At 36.8% G+C, this 18,970-nt stretch overlaps 1 protein-coding gene across 3 annotated transcripts in view; it reads right to left on the reverse strand.

The window, feature by feature from the left end:
* The window catches only part of Ammecr1 (AMMECR nuclear protein 1), a 143,821-nt gene that overhangs the window by 26,122 nt on the left and 98,729 nt on the right, over positions 1 to 18,970 (reverse strand). For 2 of the 3 annotated variants that reach the window (XM_071606682.1, XM_027930768.3), the window contains 3 exons: positions 9,347 to 9,437; positions 7,874 to 7,970; positions 1,186 to 5,598 (listed from right to left, as the gene is read on the reverse strand). The exons of the other annotated variant lie outside the window; for it this stretch is intronic. In XM_071606682.1, the coding sequence (XP_071462783.1) occupies positions 5,484 to 5,598; positions 7,874 to 7,970; positions 9,347 to 9,437 (303 nt within the window). In that variant the 3' untranslated portion in view covers positions 1,186 to 5,483. Of the gene's footprint in view, positions 1 to 1,185; positions 5,599 to 7,873; positions 7,971 to 9,346; positions 9,438 to 18,970 lie in introns of those variants that run through there. 3 annotated transcript variants of the gene reach the window in all.

Raw genomic sequence — 18,970 nt, forward strand, 5'->3', positions numbered from 1 at the left:
ATTTTATATATTTCTTTTATATATATTTTATGCACACACACACACACACACACATATATATATATATATATATATATATAAAAATGCTGTGACCTCATTATTTAATTCCACCTGAACCTATTAATAGTCTAAATCATTTAAAAAATCTTATGTCCCATTAAACGCAAATGATGAAAATGAATAAACCCTGAGCAGATGGCTGCCTTAATGGAGAACTATTCAAACTCACAGTAGTCCTCTTGGAGCTGAGATGGCTGATTTTAGCCACCATGATTGAGATAAGCACATGTCATAAAATTGATATGGCACCAGGGGTTTGGGGCAATGTAACAGAAAATTTGTCCTTCATATATTCAACTAGCAACTAACCCTGGAATGTGCACAATGAAAGTGAGACAGCAAGTGATTTAGAAAGAGCCAGAAGTATTTCAACAATGTCCATAGAGAAAGACAGGGCAGCAGCTGCCGGCAGTGGCACCCCAAGAGCTTCCTTTCTGGATGCAGGCTCTTATCTGGCCCTTGCAAGTCAGTAGCACCAATTGTCCTACCACACACTCAGGCATTTCCCTCAAGCTGAAGTTGGAGGTACCAATTTGGAACTTGAAAAGTAACTGGTACTAAGTCTATGTGTGTTGTGCCTAGTGTGTATATGAATGCATGCAGGCTCTGGGTGGCCACAACTTGGACATTTTCAGAGTCTGTCCTGTACTCAAAAAATGACCAAGACTCCCTTAATGGCAGAGGAAAGGGTTCCCACTTCATCGGGTGGTTTTCATGGACAGCACTGCTACTGTCTGCCACCAGCTCACAAAGGGCAAACACCCAATAACCACTGACTGATTTGGAAGATATCCGATCAGGCTTAAGCACAGCTAAGCTCCCACCGGAATTCAAGTCTTATGCTTGCCTCAGATCTGTGGCCAGGTTAGATTGTCCAAATAAAAGTTAATCTGCATCACCAAGGTAGCATTCAGGACTAGGCAAAAGAATGACATCTACAAATCAGACAGTAGGGAGCAGCTGCAGGCACGTAAGACTTCCCGTGTGCTATTTGGAACTTAATCAATATCAGTTCCTAACTGTATTATTTCAGAGTCTTCAGCTGTTAACCTTTGAGTCAGAAGTATTTATGAGACCGAGATCCTATGATGAGTCAGGTCAAATAAACAAACAACAAATGATAGCTTGGTTTTAACATTTTATTGGGTAAATGATTTTAAAGGTAATAACAATAGTGTCAAAACTACTACAATATCTTTCCACAGCCATACCTTACAGACCCATGTAAACCTTCTCATATATTTCCTTTTGCTCATTTTTTATATTTTAAAGCCATACATTTCATATAAAATGCCCATTTCCAACAGTTTCTTCAAACTATTAAGCAATTAAATGTGGAAGGAAGGAGGACCTAGTTATACTGGAAGGGGTTTCAGGTAATCTGTGATGTCTTACTGTAATCAAAAAACAGGTTACTAAGAAAGAAGGAAAAGAAGAGCTACTCCAGGTAGCTTTTTGCTCATTACAAGTCTCACCATTGCATCACCAAGAACTCTTTATGCTGGTGACCGATTCAAAGTAATTTGGGGGAACATATAAAACACTAAAATAACTTAGAAACTAGATCCAAATATTTCAAAAGTAATCAACTTTGATATACAAAAGCAGTCAGAGGTGGTTACAAAAGTTTATTTTCTCAGTGCGTCTATGTACCAGCGCAGTTACTGGGTCCAGAGCAAAATAAAAAGTTCATTTTCTTCTGAAACAGTAATAAAAAAACAAGGAAAACATATCTTTGTATATAAAGAATCAATGCTGGTCTTAAGAATAATGTAATCAGAAACCCTTAAATTGAGAGGCACACAAAGGGTTTCTGCTTTTAAAAAATAAAAGGAAAGTCACCAGTTTATTTAAATGGAGAAGGTGTTCACACCCCTCAAATAAACTTAATTCAGTTTAACATCACTAGCAAAAATCACTTAGAAACTGTACAAAAATAAAAAAAGTTAACACATTTAATCCTGCAAGGTTTTTGTAAGGACTGGAAGGCAGGCTTTTGGAGCAGCATTTGGGCATGGCTGGGGGCTTCTTTGGTTTGATCTAACACACATAAGAGATGGAACCTATTCCAGATGACAGTTTCAAATTTCCTGCACAAGACAAGAAGAGGCCAGTATACAAACTTCCGGTGTGCCGGCATTGGGACTGTATGCACTGGACCGAAAATCTTAAAACTGCTTTAAGTGGGGTGTGGGAAAGAGAGCAAGCCTTGCACTTCCTCCATCAACTTCACCGACCTCTCACAGTAGGGGAGACTAGAGAGGGTAGTAGCACTAGCACGTTCTTGTGCAGTCAGAAGGCCACTTGAGGGGTGGGGGGACAAGTGTTCTTTTAGAATCTGGTACCTGGCTGGCCCTGTTTAAGAACAAGAAAACCCTTCCAGAAGTGGAAGCCTTTTGCTACATACCAAAGTAAAATACATACTATTTTTCCAAGAGGAACCCCCCCATGTGTTTGAAAACAGAAAACTCAAATAGAACTAATGAACATTGAAAAGGGGCTATGTAAACTTTGTGCTACTCAAATGAAGTTCAAGTATTACTTCAGAGCTGTTTAAAGATCACTGAACTTGTACAATATTCTGGTAATAAGAGTGCAGTTCACATTTGTGTTTCTGAACAAATAAACCACAACCGGCTAGAACACAACCTGTGCAATTAGAATCTTCGTCTGAGTTAAAGACACATGCTACATATTTCAACATGTTCAAAGTTAATTCAAACCACATATTTAACAGCTTGGTAATATTAACGACAAAGGTGAAAGGGTCTAGCATTTGTTTCTTTGAAGCACACCATTAAAGTTTGTATAACACCCTTTATACTACAAAATCTTTTAGTCAACAGCTAATTAGGAGACAAAAATGCACTGTTCATCAACTTGAATACAAAAGGAGACAAAACTATCCTTTTCCCCCAAGCCATGGTGGGAAATATTGCTGACCTCGTCCTTTGAAGCCTGCAGGATGGTTATTTCTTCAGTATAACATTATTACACTGGTAAGAAAATCTGTATAACATCTGCATATATCAAGGATTTTAAAAAATCTGATATGATTTTAGAGTCCGCATGACCAGTCACGTGACCTGCTCAAGATTGATTAGCACCGTTAAATACATAAACACACATATGTATGCATGTATGTGTAAGTATATGTATATACACACACACATATATGTATGTAATAGATCTTTTCTTTAAAAAAACTTCTAACCATAAGCTCCACCCAGGACGAGGAGCCTGTTGAACTGATGAGATGATGGATATGGATGGATTTCACAACAATATTGGTCTATTCTGTCTCTCTTCAGTTTGTTTCATTTACCTTTTTTTTTTTTTTTTTTTTGCAGCAGACAATATCATTCAGCATTGTGCTCAGTTTCCCCATAAGGGTAAGAAAAAGTTTCCATCAGGTAGCCATTTGTTTTTATAATGAAAGACTAATCTACTCCAAAATGCTTCCAAGTAGAAATAACAGGATTGCAAATCTCTTTGTAAAGCCCAACAGCTAACTTTTTCTGACTAATCTCTAGGAGTTCAAGGGAACAGGCTACCAAGATTGCATTTCAGGATAACAATTGGCTTCTTAGTTTAAGGCATCACAACTGAAAATGGTTATTTCAACAATGGATGTTGTGGATGAAGGAATACCAACAAATTTCTAAGATCTCTCATCAAAAACTAAAGCAGTGTGCTTTGCCTTAGTGGCAAGCAGAAGGAGTTAAGCCAATTACGCACTTTTCACAAATTAGAAAAGAATTTTAGAATTCTGAACTAGCAGTCCATTACTTGTCACAAGCAAGTACATGTATAACGTATATCCTTTTTGATATTCAGTGACATTTCTCATAGTTTTAGAATATATATTCTGCAGCATACTTTTATTCATCACTTGATATATTGATTTCCTGTTTGAAAAAATTATATATTTTCCCAAATATATATACTTATATATATCTATATATACTACCATCAAATGAAGGTCATCTTTCTCCAGAATCATGTGTGATTTTTTCCCTGGGGAATCTATGTATGTACCTCCTATCGACATCAGTAAGTTCTCTTTGTACGAATCAGGAAGACTGGCCCTGAAAATGAGCCAGACTCTAATTGAAGCCTATCTGAATGCCAACTCCATCTTTATAGGTATAACATAGCATCTTAGCAACATAATAAACGTGTTTCTATCAAAAGTATGTAGTGCAGAAAGAGATTCAAGCTATTTTCTAGTATCTTCAGTATTGTCTCCATGACAGACAAACCATTGTGAAATGGCATGTATGAACTTTTCTTTCACTAGATTATCTTTACCATATCTTTAGATGGTAGTTAAATTGTCTCTAGCCAATCATGACTTACTGAAACCTAAAACTAACAAATTTAAATTAATACAAAATAGACAAATGTCTTTTTGGTTATTTGCTCAAAATAAATTTTTTTTTCAGCTAAAAAAATACTCCAGAATAAGGAATTTGTCTAATCTGTTGTTTCACATATAGAAACAATAAAAATTTTACAAGAATATTTCTCTAAATTGCCTTTTTTCTAACCCCTCTTGATTCCACTTAATTATAGTCTTCTCAAAGGCACTAAATTCTGCATCTGTTCTCTTCCTAATATTTGCTGCTCTTCAAAATGATTTCTATAGCCTATTTGAAAGATAGTTTGTACTTTCTTAAAACAGTGTTTTAGTTTGTAAATTGGTTCTGTAAAAAGTGATGAGGCAGTCTCTCCTAACTACAATAACCAGCAAAGTAGGCATAAATGGTTTGTCTTTGTGACAAGCCCTATCATGGACCCTTGAATGTTCACTATTAGAATGAAAGTTCATCTATTTTAACCATGGGAAAAACATATTCTAGTGAAGACTCAAATACTAAGCTCTCATAGCAAAGTGAAATTTAGGCAAATCCAACAGTAATATATGAATACCTGAATTTGACATGAATTACTCCCAAACTCAGCTATCAGAAATAACTATCTTACTGAGAAAAATTAAAGACAAGTCTAAATAAAACCCTCAAAAACTGCACAATTTCTTCCATCCACAGTTGAAGGCAGAGAGGAACGAAGGAAGGAAAGAAAAGAAGAAGAGGCAGAAAGGAACACAGGAAGAACAGAAACCTGACTAAGAAAGCAAAGCAAAATTCTATCTCATATTGTAGGAAAAGAAAACCCAAAAATTTATATATGCTGCAAAAAAATCAAAGATCTAAAATAATAAAACAGGATCTTCTTAACAAATGCCACTTTCCTACCCGTTACCATGATGATCTTAATTGACGATGTCGAAGCTTCACCATGGCAACGGAAACTATCATCATAAAATGGTACAGTAAAAGAGATAGCTAGACCAAGAAGGTGTAGGGTCTCCTGGGAAGAGGTCTGCAGAGAGGCCCAGTGACTGGTTGTGCGGCTCAGTGTCAGGAATAATGGTTGTATGGTGGAAGGGGATGCCCAATGCCATTTTGGAAGTGATGATGCTGGCGATGAGCAAGGTATTCAGCATAACTCAAGGTCATCTTTTCACTACGGTACCTGAAAGAAAGTCAGGGAAGAGAAAAGTTAACATGAAGTGATATGCCATTGTCAGAGATAGGAAGGGCCTAAGATAATTTTATAGGTCAGGAAATGGAGGCCTAGAGAGAACAAGTGACTTGCACAAGGACATGTGGCTAGAAAGTGAAGCTGATTTCAGAACACAGGTATTCAAAGTCTGAGTCTAATGCTCTTTCCACTCTACTCCTCTTTGTTTAAATTTTTCTAGAAACTTTATTGTCCCATGAGCCCTGGCTTGCTAACAGGAAGGAACAAGGAAAGGCCAACCTTTTACTATTATATATACATTGCATTCATTTGATGGTTTTCCTTCAGAGATCTTCCATCTCTCCTTCTTTTGCCATTTCTTTCTCTGTCTATACATCTACTTAGGTGTTGTCATTAACTGACAATATTTCCTAATGCTGGTACCAGAACCCTCTCTTCCCCATATCTAGCTTCTATAAAATGTCATATGTGGTTTTTGCCTTCAATCTCTTTCTTCCATTACTCTGCAACCCAGTGCTCCCTGGATTCTCTTCCATGGAAACAACTGTCTGAAAGTTATCCTTGATTCTATTTGAGCTTTCCAATGTGATACCCCTCATACTCTTTCTGAAGCTCTCTAGTCCCATCTGCAGAGAGGCCCAGTGACTCCACATGCCTCTGCTTCTCCCTCTGTTCTTATCTATGAGTGTTCCTCCTACCCATATCTTGTAGGATTTTCTATTTATATCCTTAGTTCTTTTGACTCTATACTTTGAACCTCTCAGTGAACCCAATTCTTATAGCTTCATCCATGACCTTTTGTGCAGCTGATCTTAAAGCATTATCTCTAGTCATCAGCACTATACATGTACATTTTCAGTGACCTTCTAGATGTTTCTGGATAGATATCCAAGGAAGTACTTCAAATCTAGAAGTGACACATAAAACTTAACTCTTCCTATGGTCCCTATCTTGCTTCAAGGGATGATTGTGGTCCCTTTTATGTACATTAAAGCCTTGACTTCTTTGCTTCTAAATGGTGACTATATCCTTTCATTTCTTGCATAATATTTTCATATCTGTCCCTTTCTTCTCATCCACCTGCCACTCTAGTTAAAGGGCCCCACTGAACTTCTATAGATTTTAGCAGTACTTCAATTTTCCTGTTTCCAATTTCAATCTTACACTTCTCCAAGGCCATCTGTTTGAAAACCTACAAGGGCTACTAATTGCCTATAGAATCAGGTCCAACTTCCTAGTCTAGAATGTTAGACCCTCCACTGTCTGACTTGAATTTACTTTCTGGGCCCTATTTCCCCCCTAATGACTACCTTCTCTATGTGTGTCACTGAAAGACCAGCCAAATCCAACTTTCACATTCCTCAGTACTTTGCACTTTGCCACCTAGAATGCCTTGACTTACAAAGTCTTTGAGGAATCCCTTTCCTCCCTTATTTTCTACCTGTCAAATATTCTACCCATTCCTCAAAGCCATCCCTAAATCTACCTCCTCTTTGAAACCTTCTGTTCCCTCCCCATCCCTTCTTGGAATTCCTCTTTCTTTACTTTATGATCTTACATCATCCAACATATTCTGCTTTATAATAGTAATTATTTTTGTACATGCCTTTCTATTCTCAATTGTGAATGCAGGGAGAGCAGAGATGGAGGCATTTTCAAATTTGTGACTGCTTAGAGCTGAGAATAGTCCATTTTTAGACTACAGGCATTCGATGCAATTCTCTGGCATTAAAATAAATGGAAACAGCAACCCATTTTCCTAAAATGTTTGATATTTTCCTCTTAAAATAAGTATCCCTATTATTCCATGCCGAAATTTATGTAGCATTCAAGTTTAGCTCAATTGTGTTTTTCAACAAGCCTTCATGGTAGACTTTTATCACTGCCAAAATGCTAAGGTTAAATTCAAATTTGAAGACTGCTTATCAGAATCCTGGGGTTCTGCTAGGCAATGTCAAAAGCTAGCCAATAGCTAATTCTGGCACTTTCTCCAATAACGTAATCTAAAGTCTTAGAGGGCTTACTCATACACAGCCAGAGTAATCACAGAGAGCTAAAGTGGGAAGGATGGGCTCATACATCACATAGGCTCTACTGCCAAGCCGAGTTCCATTGTATTCACCCTCAGTATAGCCCTGCCATTCATTTCAACTGTTTCAGAAAAGAGAAGCAAGGGTAAGTTAGAGAGACCAAGGAAATAAAAAGGTTATAGTCATATGCATCGAAATGTACTGGTTAGCCTTGTGCTAGAAAATGCCTTCTGTACCTGGTCAGTTTTATGGTTTTCCTGAATTCATTAGTAATCGGAGCTTTGTATCCTCCTTTCCTCAGTAAGGAGTCTATGGTCTGAATATGGTCCCATCCTGTGAAGAGTTGACCAGATAAAATATTGGTTAAGCACATGTAATAAGCACCTTTGGTTAAATACAAAATGACTTTGTTGATGTCAGCTATCACTGTCTCCAAATGCCATCAACTGCTCTGGTTCTAAAAACAATCATACAGAAGAGCTAAGATTGCAACCTATACAAAGGCAGGTTCATCACCACACACCTTAAATTTTAGCTGTGCACATGTCTAACAACATTGGCTTCCTTATCTCAACTATATTCGAAGGTACGTAGTCTAAGGGACTGGGAGAATCTGCTCAGTTAGTCTGTAACAAACCACATCCATTGTATTCTCCAACAGTGAAATCTTCAAAAGAGAGGGAAAAGCCCACACATTGTGCCAACTCAGTAGTGTATAAGATTCTCACACTACCTCATGGTAACTGTTGGTGTGAATGGTATCTCTATAATAAATTATATTTGTGGGCGGTATCCAAAGATATGTTTTTTTGGTTCTGACATGGATGATATCCTAATATCTCAGGCCCCCCTTCTCTCTTATGTATGCTTTATAGAGTCAGTAATACTAGAGGATGAGGATTTTTCTTTAGATAATAGACTTAAAGACTAACTTTTCTCATTTGGAGGTTTAATTTCATTATATTTTGCTGTTAGATATATTTGTATTATCAAACATGATCAAACCAAATTTAAATGCTTTGTGATTAAAAGAAAAGCTCAACAAGGTAAAAATAGAGATTAATTTCAAATTATATGAGATCAGAATTTAGTGGTGGCTAGAAAAAAACAAATTACTACAAAGTTATGTTGTGTTGCAGTATTGGTTCATAAAGATACATTCATGGAATAAGAAAATGTTTGTTGGTTAGGAAGTGCAGACCCAGCATATAAAACATGAATGCTTTGTGTATTCATGAGGCTTCCAATCTTAAGGGGAAACATACCATCTTAATATTAGCAGGATGAGAAATGGCAACCACCTAATAATGAAACATTAGATTCTGGCAGTGATAATGAACTATGTGGCTGTCAAACTAAAGGCTTGTTTATTCCACAAGGCTATTTACAGTGCAACGGAATACAGGAGAAGAGTCTTTCAAATTAGAAGCAAATTATTGCCTAAATCAAAACCAACTTTTACAAATCTTTGCTGTTTTGAAAAGTATATATTTTGAGTTTATGCTGTCAAACTTCAGTACAGAGATTTGGCTTGAGTGTAATTCACTGATTTGATACAGACATTGCAGTGGCAGTGATAGAAGAGTTGCTTCTTATAATTTGACACTGATCAATTATTGGGCATAACTGCAAGGTCAGAAATCACATTTCAATTTGTATATTTGTTTAAATTCTTCACCAGATTATATGAAATAAAGTACAATAATGACCTTGCTCCTTTGCAACCTCCGGTAGGTAGGTGGCGGTGCGTTTTGATCCTTTTTCATTGATGAATTCTATTCTAATGCCATGTACACCCACCTGAAAGAAATCGGCAGTTTTATTAGTACAGTCTTCTTCATAGAAACAGAAAGAAATGGTTATAATTTAATTTTCAAGAGAATGCTGTTCTTTCTCTCCCCCATGTTTTAAGAAGTGCATATCAATTCTCTTTCCATAATTTTGACTTTGGATTTGAAGGCTATTTTGCTAGCCATGGAGACTGAAAATATTGATTTGCAAATGTAGCGGGCTATGCTATTCTGTTTGGAAAACTGGAACAACCATTCTGGGGATGTAGAGTAAGATAGTTGATGGCAATAATCCTGCTGCCACTCTCAAATTGTGACTCATGACACTAAGGAACTAGATAAAGGGAATTGACTTTAAAGAGATGACAAACAATCACCCTATTTTGCAGGTACACTCACCATTTCAGGTTACATTCCCAAACTTCCTGTGTTGACCCCCCTCCCAAATGGTCTATTCTTTCTTTGTGTGTGTGTGTGTGTGTGTGTGTGTGTGTGTGTGTGTGTGGTGCGCTGGGGATTGAACCCAAAGTATTGCACATGTTAGGCAAGTGCTCTACCACTGTACTATATTTTCCAACCCTTTTTTAAAATTTATTTTTTAGTTGTAATTGGACACAATACCTTTATTTTATTTTTTTTATATGATGCTTAGGATCAAACCCAGGGCCTCGCATGTGCTAGGCGAGCACTCTACTACCGAGCCACAACCCCAGCCCCCACCAACCCTTTTTTTTTCTTTTATTTAACTTTGAGACAGGGTCTCGATAAGTTGACAAGGCTGGCTTTGAACTTGTGATCCTTCTGCCTTAGCCTGACAAGTAGCTGGGACTATAGGCATGTGCCACCATGCACTGCTGTCCAGTCTTTTTGAGACCTTGATTTATATGTAGGCAAAAAAATACTGTCAGATAAGACTGAAAACAATATGAAAACCAGACATACATCACACATCACATCACCTTTCCATTTAAGAGCAATTAAGATTTCAACTAATTCATGAGCAAGGTATTTTTGCCCAGCATTTCTATTTTCCTAGCCTAACTTTTTAAAATGTCAAACAAACTTTTGGTGATGACCTAAAAAAGATCATTTTCTAAGTAAGAGTGGGCTCTTTCTTGCTAATGTTTTTAAAAACTAATATGCTTGTCCTTTGATTAGCATACAATCAAAAGGAAACTGGCCTTTCCCCTCATATCTTTTTTTTTTCTTTTTTTTATTGGTTGTTCAAAACATTACAAAGCTCATGACATATCATATTTCATACATTAGATTCAAGTGGGTTATGAACTCCCATTTTTACCCCAAATACAGATTGCAGAATCACATCGGTTACACATCCACATTTTTACATAATGCCATATTAGTAACTGTTGTATTCTGCTACATTTCCTATCCTCTACTATACCCCCTCCCCTCCCCTCCCATCTTCTCTCCCTACCCCATCTACTGTAATTCATTTCTCTCCTTGTTTTTTTTTTTCCCTTTCCCCTCACAACCTCTTATATGTAATTTTGTGTAACAATGAGGGTCTCCTTCCATTTCCATGCAATTTCCCTTTTCTCTCCCTTTCCCTCCCACCTCATGTCTCTGTTTAATGTTAATCTTTTCCTCCTGCTCGTCCTCCCTGCTCTGTTCTTAGTTGCTCTCATTATATCAAAGAAGACATTTGGCATTTGTTTTTTAGGGATTGGCTAGCTTCACTTAGCATAATCTGCTCTAATGCCATCCATTTCCCTGCAAATTCCATGATTTTGTCATTTTTTAGTGCAGAGTAATGGGACTTACTTAAACTAAAAAGTTTTTTTCTCAGCAAGAGAAACAATAAGAGAGGTAAATAGGGAGCCTACATCATGGGAACAAATTTTTTACTCCTCACACTTCAGATAGAGCCCTAATATCCAGAGTATACAACGAACTCAAAAAATTAAACAATAAGATAACAAATAACGCAATCAACAAATGGGCCAAGGACCTGAACAGACACTTCTCAGAGGAGGACATACAATCAATCAAACAAGTACATGAAAAAATGCTCACCATCCCTAGCAGTCAGAGAAATGCAAATCAAAACCACCCTAAGATACCATCTCACTCCAGTAAGATTGGCAGCCATTCTGAAGTCAAACAACAACAAGTGCTGGCGAGGATGTGGGGAAAAGGGTACTCTTGTACATTGCTGGTGGGACTGCAAATTGGTGCGGCCAATTTGGAAAGCAGTATGGAGATTCCTGGGAAAGCTGGGAATGGAACCACCATTTGACCCAGCTATTGCCCTTCTAGGACTATTCCCTGAAGACCTTAAAAGAGCGTACTACAGGGATACTGCCACATCGATGTTCATAGCAGCACAATTCACAATAGCTAGACTGTGGAACCAACCCAGATGCCCTTCAATAGATGAATGGATAAAAAAATGTGGCATTTATACACAATGGAGTATTACTCCCCTCATGTCTTACATAGAATAGTGTACACTAACTAACGAAAGATCAAAGTTCTTAATCTCTTTGTGAACACTGACAATAAAAATAAAATTTCAAAAGCATAAACACCCCACTACATTCTCTCAATTCTGTGGATGAGTCAAATCAATGTTTACTAAGTGAAGTATCCAAGGTAATGGGGGGTATAGATGTAAAACCAGGTGAACATTATCCCCCAGGATGGTGGCTTCTTGTCAGAGCAGGTGAGTTAAGTCATAGACCTTAATCTTTCCATCTGTATGGAAGTAAAGCTTTAGAAGAAGAAAAGGGGTGAATGAAAACCTTTTTTCCTGCTTCTGCCCCTAGCATGAAATTTTCTAATTTTTCAGGGAATAAAAACTCCTCTGGGAAATCCATTTCGTTTGATCCTCAGATCTCCAAACATCCATCCATTACAGCCTGTCAGATCTTCTCAGGAGTTTTTTTTTTATTAAAGCATATCTCTGTGGCTATTTCTTCTATCTATTTAATATCAACATTCTTATGAATCTCCTTCTACTAAAAATGCAACCAGGGCAGCTGTTTAAAAACTAACACAATAAGACCTCCCATACCCTGTGGGAAATGACTGTGGACAGCTGAGAAGAAATATGAGTGCTTAGCTATCAGGCATTTCTAGGATAAAGGACATCTAGTAATCTCTCTGGTGCCTGACATAGCACAGAGGCAATGACAAATTTGCAACATTTTCTGTATACTGACTTCCTGTTCAGTGACTCTGAATTTTTTCCTTCAACAATATCAGATTCTTCATAATTTGTTTTTTATAAAAAATATACAGCATAAGTAATTTATGCCCCTTCATTCACTGAAGTGAATCTTGAATCTTTCATTCTATTTATAAAAAAATCTGTCATACTGAAATTGAAAAGAATTTTGGTGTTTATTAAGATGTCTAGTCAAAATTGTGAGAGGAAGAATGTCTATCTGTGAGATGAGAGTGTCACACAAATTATTAATATTTAATTGGCATGATGGGGGAAGAGGCTGAAAAGTTTATCAGAATTTCAAGAGATTTTATGCTTCAGCAAGTAGACTTTGGAAAAAGAACAACTCGCCAGGTGATTTTTATCCTACTTGAATGAGGTGACCTCTAATAACCATCATAGCTCTGACAAACTGTGGCTATGTACTGGAGTGGGAGAAGTGATTTAGGCAAATGGGGGTGTAATTCGGACGCATAAATCCTTTCTTTTTAGGAGTACAACCTGTGTTCTTCAACAAAAATGTCAGAGATTTTAAAGCCTAGTAATTTAACAATTAAAAGAGTAATTTAAAAAAATAATTTTAAACAATTTACTAATTGTATGGTATGTTCATTATATCTCAATAAAGGTGTTTATATGAGATTAACTCAAAGTCTAAGGACATGTTGAGCAAAATGAAAATTATTCATGAATAAGAGTGCTCTATTTGTATTTTAAGAAGGCTCCACCATCAACTTTGATTTTAAAAAGTCAAAATTATCACATTTTTCTTTCTTGCAACATTTATAAATTTTAATTTTTGATGGATTCCTATGATTCTGAACAATTGAAAGCCCTATAAATTGAAATGAAAATATAGTGATTTTAAAGTGAATCCTTTGTGAAAAATAACTTTTTCATAGGTCAAATATATACTCCACAAAGCCAAAACCAGAGTGACTCATTTTTTTTTCAACCATCAGAATCAAGAGAATAACATTCTTAACAGGATCAAAAGCATAATAACTTTTGTCACTTGTTGAGCAATAACATTTTCTTCACTCTCAGAATCGCAGATGGTGCCAAATAGTCACACTGTACAATCAAAACAGGAGAGTGGAAAATGGCCTGCTGTGGAGAATGACTGATTCTGGCCACCTTGTGGAAATTACTGGCTTTTCAAATTAAGTCATCTCCACCAAAATGAGCATCAGAAATAGATTCCATATTGTTTCAGGGAGGCACGTGTTATAGCAGCAACTCCAAAATGTAATCTTCATGCCTAGTAATTGAATCCCCCCTTTTATAGATTGGAGAATCCTAAAGTCCAGCAGCATCCCAGGAAGCAAAGGCTATAGTTGGCATTTATCAGCTGGATAAGAGATCAACTAACTAGGGAAGTGGGATTCCCAGCTGCATACCTGCTATAAAATGCTATCACAGTAACTTTCTAAGAATGAAGAAGGAAGGCAGCATTTGGGAAAACTATGTCAGGAAACAAACCCTTAACTAATCCTCCATTGTGCAAAGTAGAGGCAGGTGAGCAACAAATGGTTACTTGCAAATCTAGCCTTATGGGAGTCTGCAGATCACTTTCAAAATTATTAGAAAGTCTTAAGAAAAAATGCTTTCAAGGTCCATCAGCTGTGATAATATTCTTTTAATCAAGACTGTACTTTTGCTAAGCAAAGCTATAAAACAATTCTAATGGTAGTAAATTAAATGTAGGACTTATAGATAAGAGGATATGGAATTAAATAGAGCTGTATCTGTGTGTGCTGAGAGAACATTAAGACCAGTTCAACAGAGTCCTATTTCATGCTAAAAAGAAGGCCATATTTATTCTGAACCATTCCACAACAAGTGATTTTTATTAATGCTATTATACAATATTTTGTTTTGACATTGTTCAGAATGATTAAATATCAAGATTAATATTAAAACCCTAAAATATATCTTGATTATTCTGGAGTTGATTATCTAGTTTGGGGATTATGCATCCCCAACTCCACCTGATCTCAGCCCATCCTCTTTCCTCTTGTTCATTTCTCTATTAGAGTGGATGTGGGCAGAGAAAGTAGAGATACACACAAATTAATCAATTTTGCTACATAGTAAAAGGTTTGGTAGAAGAAGAGATTATAAATAATGGTTAAAATGAAGCTTTGAGACTGTCTGCAGATTTCATTTATCCTCATTATCTGGTCCCTTGTTAGAAATGTGGCTTCACTTAAAACTATTATCCTCTAATGCAGTGACCCTGAACACAAGAACATTAAAAAAAAGAGTGCCCCTCCCACCCCATTATAATACACGGTTCATATTATGTTCCTCACAATTGCATAGTCAAAGCTTAATACCTAATCTGTCTATAAGGCAAGTGTCAGTCCTGTGATCCACTAGCAGCACTACAAAAGGTGCTAACTTTTGCCTGCAAGCCTATTTAGCAAGCCTATGACCTGAATAGGCGGAAACAACAACAAAAGCCATCTGGCTAAAAACATGAATGTGTATAAAATGTGCTCTGGCTAAGTTGAATAGGCTCCATGCAAACCTGTGACCATGTGGGTCCACAATTACTTCCAAAGTCATGATCCTCAATGCCAAATCTGCCTCTGATCATATTCTGGACAGCCAACAGAACCAGTCTACTTTCTCAGGTGGAATCCTGTCTTAGTCCATGCCACAATCAGTCCCATTCATCCCCATTTTCAAAACCAAATGATGGGTTTCCCTGAAAGAATAAAAATATTGCCATGGCTCACTCTACTCATTTTTATTGAGTTCATCTTGAATAACATTAAAAAAAAAAACAGGAGGTCAAAGTAGCAAAAGTTGTTCAACATGCTTTTTGGACAAAATAATTTGACAAAACATACTATGTAATTAACCACACAGTCAGTTACTGGCCATTCACATAAGACTGACCTGCCAGGTTCAATGTGCCAATACCATTGAACTGAATGGAAGGTGTCTCTGGTTCCTTATGAGAGGACCTCAGGGTGTTTGGCATACACCCTAACCTTTTGATGTTGGCATCATAGAAGATGTGCATGTGCTGTCACAAAATGATCCAGGCTACCACAGACAGAAACAAACATTGCATCAGACAGTTCAAACTTCTGAGCCAGAGTCTGGCATTTCTTATATAGAGGAAATAAATAAATGTGCTATTGCCCTAAAGAATACAAAATTCCCAGTGCAGCATATCCCCCTTTTATGCTCGTCACTGCACAGTACTTTTTGCTCCACCCCAGCTCAGCCTTGTGAAAATAGTGTCTCTTCCTTTGCCTAGTGAACACAAATTCAACACGAGTGGAAAATGCTTCAAACTTGGGTCTACTTCAAATTTATACTCTTGAGTAACAACTCTTTGGGCAAGAAAAATTGAGATTTTAATCAGAGAGGCTGATAATTATTTGTACAGATTCTAATAAACCACTACTCCTCCTAAACCTGACACAACCCCCCCATTTTTTTTGGACTCCAGGCTATCTAGGATCTGCCCATCAAATCCTCACAGTCATGACTGTGTCATTTCATTCCACCCACCAATTTGAGAAGCTAGCCAGAAGTTTTGCAGGTGCCCATCTGGTGAACATGATTCCTTCAGAACTGGGCCAAATTGTAAAAATTTAAAGAGTGTTGATGCAATTCTGCTATTTTTTTTGACTCAGTAACTTTTACTTTTGTAAACTTCAACCATGAATTATTTTTAATCTGTTCATGAAATAGTTTGTACATGTTATAAGAAAAAAATCTCTTCAGAAAATTATGAAGGGAAAAATAAAGATGGCTTGTAATCCTAGTACTACCTAGATAAAATTCTTAGTGACTTAAAATATATTTTTTCTCTTGAACCAACTGAGACACCACCAAGGAATACATTTTAGGTTGTTTTTATCCATTATCTGACCCATTCCTATAGCTGTCTTTGCTTTCAAATAGCCTTTGAGAAGATTTAGAACAAATACTAGAAACAAAAATCAAAGAGGATAATTGGTTGCAAGCCATCACTTAGACACCAGTAACCTTTTAACATATTCTATTATGAAAACTCTGATTCATCATCTACCTCAGATGAAGTTTTTTTTTTCTCCCCTGGTTATTTTGTGAAAACAACTGCAAAGGTTCCCTTGACCAAGATACATTTGTGTGTTGTTCTCTAAAATCCCTGCAAATTAGTCACCTTTAGCTTAGAAATTAGTTCAGTCTCCATGGACCAGTTCTTGGCTTTTGCAGAGCTTACTAAAGGACTAATTAGTACCAATTTTGATTCATGTAGGAGATTTAGACATCTTGTCTATCAAGAACACAAGCCTGCCAATTTAGTCACAATGGCTACTGAACAACAACCTGATAACATTTATTTAAATAACAACTGACACATAGCTCTAAAATACCTGAACTATCTAATAATCACCCCCACAAACTTTTAAAGCATTAGTAAGATTTTAAATAAAGCAAAGTTAATGAACAGGTGCTTTGAGAAGCTATGAAGCCAAACATGTTTATATATCATTTGCAATGAAAGAAACTGTTCTTACCCTAAGGTTTTGCAGAGAACAAGTGAAAACTCAGAGTATAATTAAGGAAAAAAAATCTCAGTAATGATTAATTATAATGAGCATTCCATGAAAACTGAACATCCTGATGTTTCCCAAGCAAAGTTCAGGCAACACAGGTGACCTTTAAATAAAAAGCCTCTTTTCATCAGAAGTTAGAAAAATACATTCCTACCATTTTTTAAAAAGGGGATGAGGAAGGAGATAAATTTATATATAAGAAAATCAAAGTTATAAAATTTTATCAGAATCTAGAAAGACTTATTTTATTTTCCAAATGCTAGGGAGAACCATCTCTTGACAGACATACTCAATATGTAGTAATGTTTACCTGATAGGAAATTAAGAAAAATCATATGCAGATTGGAGATGTACACTGAGTATCTGACTCAAAATGGTTCAACTCAGTCTACAAAAGAGATTTGTTTCTTAAAAAGTTATACGTGGGAACTTGGTATGGTGGTGCACACCTCCCAGTGATGCACACCTGTAATCCCAGTGACTTGAGAGGCTGATGCAGGATGATCACTAGTCTTGGCAATTTAGCAAGACCCTGACTCAAAAAAAAAAAAACAAAAAACAAAAAACAGGGTGGGGAGTACTGTGGGTATACCTCTCAGTGGTAGAGTACCCCTGGGTTCAATTACCAGTACTACAAAAAAAGTTACATGTGCATTTCATTTATATAAATGAATTAATCCTGAAGTTATGAGGAAGAAAATGAGACCCTAGAATGAGTCCTTATGCAAAGCAAAATATCTACTTGTAATGTAAATAATCTTTCCCTAATATACTTGCTTCATCTCAATATATAATATTGACTTAAAACAAGGGATGATGCAATAAAAATAGAGGCCTTAATGGCTTAGAGTATTTTCCTTCCCGAAGACAATTCTATTGAGGAAAAGAAATCTAGAATATGTACAATTTTAAAAATTGAATCATTTTCCACTTTTGTTGCCTATGTTTAGGTTGACAATGGCCATTTTAAAAGTTAGGGACCTCTTCTTATGACTTCTAAATGGCTATTGATGATTCAGTCTCTGGATTTAAAATGAAACAGAAGCAATTTTTTAAAAAAGGAAGTCAGTCATAGAACCACATTCTGTGTCCAAAGAAACCTGAGGTATTAACTAGTCCAACCTTTTCAGCTTCCTGGCAAAACTGAACTGAGGTCTGGAAAAGTCACAAAGCTGGGCAGTGATAGTCAGGAACAAAACCAGGTCTTCTTATTCCCAAAATTCAGCACTTTTTATTAAATGCTGGGGTTACACACACATAGGCAAACACTACATAAAAGAATAGATCATAATGGCATTCCTTGGGAAGGAGCAGAAAAAGAGTTTGTGTATTATGAGGAAAGAAGCAGAACCTCCCCCCCCCCCCGCCCCTGGCCAAAGAACATAGGAAAGCAGGAAGCCAGAGAATGTTCTAAGCTACCCATTTCTAAGGGTACTAACAGCTAATGAAAATTTCTTTGCATTAAATCACCTTCAAAGAAGTTATATTACACCAGGCATAGTGGTGCATGCCTGTAATCCCAGCAGCTCAGGAGGCTGAAGCAGAAGTTTATCAAGTTCCAGACCAGCCTCAGCTACTTATCGAGGCCCTAAGTAAATTAGAAAGACCCTGTCTCAAAATAAAAATTATAAAAAGGAGACTGGGGATGTGACTCATAGGTTAAGCACCCCGGGTCGAATCCCTGTATCCCCAAAAAAGTTACATTACTTGGTACAGCTTGCTTCTCCACTAGGTTTCTTATACACTGACTTGCTGATGCTCACAAATTCTTTCTAGATGGCCAAGAAA

This window comes from Marmota flaviventris, chromosome X, assembly GCF_047511675.1.
Source record: "Marmota flaviventris isolate mMarFla1 chromosome X, mMarFla1.hap1, whole genome shotgun sequence".
Lineage (NCBI taxonomy): Eukaryota > Metazoa > Chordata > Mammalia > Rodentia > Sciuridae > Marmota > Marmota flaviventris.